Source organism: Cupressus sempervirens, chromosome 9 (genome assembly GCF_028749045.1).
Source record: "Cupressus sempervirens isolate cs-2001-9-10 chromosome 9, ASM2874904v1, whole genome shotgun sequence".
Taxonomy (NCBI): Eukaryota; Viridiplantae; Streptophyta; class Pinopsida; order Cupressales; family Cupressaceae; genus Cupressus; species Cupressus sempervirens.
Window position 1 is genome coordinate 512,359,684 of NC_143126.1, and position 6,000 is coordinate 512,365,683.

Consider the following 6,000-nt stretch of genomic DNA (forward strand, 5'->3'; position numbering starts at 1 on the left):
CATCTTGCATAGGAAAATTATTGGGGAAAAAAAAAAGAGTTGAAAAAAAAAATTGAAAAAAAAAAAAAAAATTTGTGGAGGAGAGAGAAAGTGACGAAAATTAGAGGAGAAATAATAAAAAAATAAAAAAAGGGAAAAAGGAGAAAAGAAAGGAAAAAAGGATTTCTATTTTCGAGGTGCATAAGTGGCATAATAGAAAAAAATAAAAAATAAAAATGGTTGTGATTCCATTTATCGAGGTGTGTGGGAAGAATTCTAGAAAGTTATGAATATTGTAGAAAGTTTTGGAAGTTGTAGAAGGTTGTGAAAGATGTAGAAGGTTGTGGATAAGTCATGCATGAGGTGGTAAGTGCCTATTTAAGCAAGGCATATGAGCATTTCTAAATCAAGCTCAAAGAGAAGCTTGAAGAGTGGAAGCTCAAGGAGAAGCTTGAGAGGTGGAAGCTCAAGGAGAAGCTTAAGAAGGGGAAGCTTGAGGAGTAGAAGCTCAAGGAGAAGCTCGAGAAGGAGTAGCTTGGGAAGTAGAAGCTTGGAAAGCTTGGAAGGCTTCAAGGTGTGAAAGAGAAGTAGGAAGTGAAGAGTGAGTTTTCCTGAGTCTGTGGACAGAGCGCCGAATGTGAGGCAGTTTACAGCAGGATTGTGATAGACTTGTGAGTGTGTAGACAGAGCGCCAAATGTGAGGCAGTTTACACTTGGATCTTGGATAGGGTTGGAGAAGAGCTAGTGACTGTGGTTTAGAAACAAGGAGGTTGTTTGGTGGCTTGCGAGCACAAGTTGAGATCTCGGAGGTTTCTACGAGAGTGTGGATCTGGACTAGCTTGGGTTTGGATTGGATCTTGAGAGATCTTGTAGAACTGTTATTGTAATTGCTATTGGTTGTGAGTTGGTAAAGGTGGTGTGGTCCTTCATTAGTGGTATCAGAGCTGTACCTTCATCAAGTGGTATCAGAGCTGTACCTTCATCACTAATCAATTATTCTTTGATGTTTCTAGAAGTAGGTTTCTCAACATTCCATGTAATGTAGTCCTCAACTTTCTTTCCCATAAGTGTGCCATAGTAATCCATTTGATTATACTTAGGGGTGATAGAGGAGAAAATAAGTTCATCCCTCCATGCATCTTTCCAAAATAATGTATCTCTACTATTGCCCACAAGTTTACTCATACCAGTCCTACAAACCTCGCTACATTGAATAATATTATTTCATATGAATGAGCTATAAGACAAAGCTTCCACATGATTACAATCATTACTATTATCCCTATTTAGGTATACTTAGCCCTTAAGATGGTCAACCAATATTTAATCCTAGAGAAATTCCCATCCAATCTTTGTTCAATCTAGTTTAGGGCTAAGGTTTAATTGATTTAGAGTTAAACTTAGTATTCCATTTAAGTTTAGTTTTTAGAGTTAGGTTCAATTTGATTAGTACCTTTACTCAATTTGGTTAAATATTGTGGTAATAGTTCTTTTTGGTTTAAAGTTTGGCTCAATTCATAGTTAGCATTCAATTTAGTGGTCTTAAAGTTCATTGTGGTTTAAGGTTGAGGTATATTAAGGACTCAACTTAGGATTGATCTTAGAACTCAATTATGGAATAAGTGTTCAGATTTTAAATGTGTTGCTAATTGAAATTATTATTATCATAATAGAATTAAAATATAACTCATGCTTAATTTTATTAGTTTATACCCCTTTCTCCAAAATTTTTATGAAGTCAAAAATTGTATCTACTCTAAATTTTATTAGTTTATACCCCTTTCTCCAAAATTTTAATGAAGTCAAAAATTGTATCTAGTCTATATTAATTAAATTATACTTAATAGCGTGATAATGTAAAGATGAAAATTGTATAGTCTATTATTAACATTTTTTCTAATATTCTAATATTTTGAAAGGGATGAATTATAGTTTGGAGTTACAATTTGACTAGGATAAGTATTCTTGTAAGTCATATTTTTTAAACATGAATTAGAAACTAAATGCATGGTCCATTCTTTTTAATTAGCTTTGTTCTAAGATTTTTTAAGTTATTATCTCAATTGGATAATTGGATATGGAAGAGTTAAATTCTATTGTGTTGAGAATTATATATATTTGCATAGTTAAAATATAAAAACATACAAAAATATGTAGGAGATATAGAAATATAAAAGATTATATATTAAAAAGAAATCTTATATAATTTTTTTAAAAAGGTAATTTTAAATCCTTGCCTTGCAAAATTATGAAAAAACAAAATTAAAAAAAACTAAACATTTATATAGAATGTTTCCCCACATTTTCAAAAGACAAAAAAATTCCTAAATGTTTAATTTTGAGTAGTAATTAAAAAAAAAAAAGTTTTCCATGACATTTGATTTGAAGAATATATTTGCTCGTACAATCTAAAGCAAATCAACATAGAATAGCGAATTTTCTGCTCAATTTTATTTGAAGTGTGAGAAACTGATCACAGATAAAAGAATAACTTAACAACTCTGATAGCATTAAAAGTTTATTTAAATTTTAATTAAAGTTTATATAATTTTTTTAATAACTTAACAACAATTTTATTTAAAGTTTTCCATGACATTTGATTTGAAGAATATATTTGCTCGTACAATCTAAAGCAAATCAACATAGAATAGCGAGTTTTCTGCTCAATTTTATTTAAAGTGTGAGAAACTGATCACAGATAGTAGAGATAAAAGAATTTAAGCTACACATAACAACTCTGATAGCATAACTTTGCAAACCAAAATTTGAAAACACAGATTAATAAGATCAAAGCTGAGAAACACTTGCAAAAAGAGTGCCAAACATCCATATCTGCATGCATATTACTGTCTGGGTATTTACAATGTGGCATAAGATCCTTATAAACCGCTTTAAGGTTGTCTAACAATTGCGTGCCACAGTTGAGGAAAGCATTTACAAGGGGCTGAACCACAGCTCTCCATGGCATATTAACTAAATGGTAAAAGATGTAGAGAACATAAAAAAACATCTACCCGGGGCAAAACCACAGCTCTCCATGGTATTAATTACATGATAAGAGATGCATAGAACAAAAGGTGAGAAGTTCTAGAGGATCAATTCATTTTGTTTTAGAGGATCATTTCTTTTAGTTTTAGAGGATTGGGTGTTTCTTATTTTCAACAATCTATTAGAACAGAGAGGAGGGCGATAATATAGAGGGTCAGCACAAGTATAAACTCGGAGACCATTTGGATGAATCGATGATAAGATCAGATCACAAGGTTTTCTAGTAGATGGAACGTTGCAAGAACCTTCTGGACTGCTAACTAGAATTATTCTGCAACATCTTATCCTCTCTTCAACATGAAAAGCTGAGGGAACTTCCAGCAAGAAATCTCCATATTCATCACTTTCTGCAACTTCAACAACCATCGATGGTGGTGATCTTGTTTTCCTCTTACTATCAACTCTACACTCTAACCCCACCATGGTACCTGCATATCATGATCCACAGAATTGGGATTAACATGAAGAAGAAAACTGAAGGGATATATATGATTTAGGGTTAATATGGAGAAGAAAATTGAAGAGAAAAATAAAATTAGGGTTAACAGGCATAACAAAATTTAAGGTGTATATAAAATTACGGTTGACATAATTGAAAGATCGAATGTAATAGTCTTTTACAATGTTTCTGGAAATGTTCAGTTTTTCTTATTGAATAGATTATATTCTGTTATCCATTATCAATATGAAATAGAGTTGAAGAAGAAATATATCATTCAAGGAGGAGGAAAACAACATTATTTCTAGAAACAACAGCATACTAAAATTGAAAGAATATAGGTCATCTAACATACCGGGTATAAAGTAACTTTTTCTTCCTGAACAAGCCGCACAGAATACATTTCCAACGACCACAACATTTGAGAGCTTTTCTTCTCCGTAGCCTGCAAACCCAATTAATTCTGCTGCACTTTTCTGTAATAACATGATAAACCCAATAAGGAAAAAAGGTTTGGTCGCCATTGTTGTTCCAGTTTTGTAACTGAACATATGTTTATAATGGATTTATATGGAGAAAGATGGCCAACTATTGCACCCATTTTTATAGCCGATTCCTTCAATCAAAAGCTTGTGCTAAGAATTGGACGGCATGGATGATTCATAATATTGTAAAATGCCTTATTTTATTGATTTATCTGCGTCTTTTGACTCTTGGAATTATAAACTACTTATTTTAAGATGGTTTGGTGAACTTCTGTACCCGTCTCCACCTTTCAACGTTAACTTTCATGAGTTTTATACCGTTCTTGGTTGCCTGTCTTTGGGGTTGCCTTTGAGAATAAGGATCCATGAACCGTAACTAAAACGAAGTCAAAAATAAAAAATCAATAATTAAGTTGTGGAATCACTTTATGTGGAGGAATATGAATGTTGTTGAGAAATGATTTTTGACAAATTAAAGGGTTAATTTAAGCAGTCCTTTTCATCATTCATCATAGATAAAGATAAGAAAGCAAATCAAATGTACATTTGGATTTGACCAATGTTAGAAAGTGTATTAGACAATTAATTGGGAAAATGTAAGTGCATATTGTCATGGCTATATTAGTATTTGACTTGGGTTATATATTATTGTAATAAATTTTATTGTTCTATTTTACTCTATTACAATCTATAAGGCATTTGTTTTTTATACTTATCTAATATTTATTATTTAATATTGTGGTAAATATCTATTTGCATCTCTTCAAATATATGTACAAAATTGAAGAATATAATTTTGATAGGTCATAAGATTATTAGTTTTTTTTAAAAATATGTATTTAAAATTATTTAACTCATGTAATTGTTAATAACTTTATTTTTAAATTTTAATATTACTTTTAAAACAAATTGAATATTTATATCTCAAAGCTTATAATTTTAGCAAATATTTGATACACTATTTATTAAATTATTTTTAAAAGTATATTCTATTAATAATAAATATTTAAGTTTTGACACGAAGATAGTTGTCAAATTTAAACTAAAAAGATAAATATTAATATTAACACACTCATGGGGACATTTTATGTAGAAAGGGGCTTGCCTTGGCCAAGCCCTTTTTAGGAATTTAGGTTGAAATGAAATAAGTAAAGAATGTATACAATATAAATCCACAATGTCATCCACATGCTTATATGTATGTTGAAATGTAGAATGCAAAATGTAGGATGTCTTCACTTTATCCAATAGATCAATACTTGTTGAGAATCTTATGAATCGCGAGTATATGAATAAGAAGGAAGAAAATTAAATTATGTAAGTCTCCTTCCTTATGGCCAACTACTTTGATTCCTATAGAAAAAGGAACTAGATGTGTAGAAGGAAATGCTCCAATACATGATCCTTGCTTTAACTCCTTTAATGCACAATGACATTATCATACACAATTGGATTGAAATGGTGAATTTTAGATGTGATGTGATATGGTGTGGTGTGAAAATAAGAGGAAGAAACTTCCAATTATTTGTGCTTTTAGAGTTAACTTTTGGGAAGCCAACTCCATAAAGTGGGAAAGAGAAAATACTTTTCATCAGCCCCAAAATCATTTCAAAATCATTTCAAATGGGGCCTCTATAGTATAGGTCACTCCTAGGAGACCTACATTGGTATAGGTTTTTCAATGGAAACCTATATATGAGGCTTTTGGCTCCTAGTTTAAAGGTGCCAGGTCTAAGGTCTATTTAAATTTTTGCCAAAAGATAGACAAATAAGAGAAAAAATCAATAGTAAAAGCTTTGTGCTTGTGTGGAAGTAATATGTGAAGTGAGTGTTAAACTATCAAGGTAGAATATACGTGTTGAGTTGATGAAATCAATTTAATAGATTCTAATATCTTGAACTTGTACTATAGAGTATTGGTGACAATGAGATCAATGGTGGATTCAATTATCATTTTTTAAAAAAAATTGTACTTATAGTAAGCTTATTTTTTAACAGTGAGAAATCAATGGTGAGATACTTATAAAAACCACCTTAACTAGTGTCACC

At 31.0% G+C, this 6,000-nt stretch overlaps 1 protein-coding gene across 1 annotated transcript; it reads right to left on the reverse strand.

The window, feature by feature from the left end:
- Window positions 1–2,795: 2,795 nt before the first annotated feature.
- On the reverse strand, window positions 2,796–4,123 carry LOC149539606 (uncharacterized). Its single transcript, XM_089799259.1, has 2 exons — window positions 3,822–4,123; window positions 2,796–3,455 (listed from the first exon to the last, which is right to left on the reverse strand). The coding sequence occupies exons 1-2, from the start codon at window positions 4,015–4,017 to the stop codon at window positions 3,067–3,069; spliced, it is 585 nt and encodes a 194-aa protein (XP_089655385.1). The 5' UTR covers window positions 4,018–4,123; the 3' UTR covers window positions 2,796–3,066.
- Window positions 4,124–6,000: the final 1,877 nt, after the last annotated feature.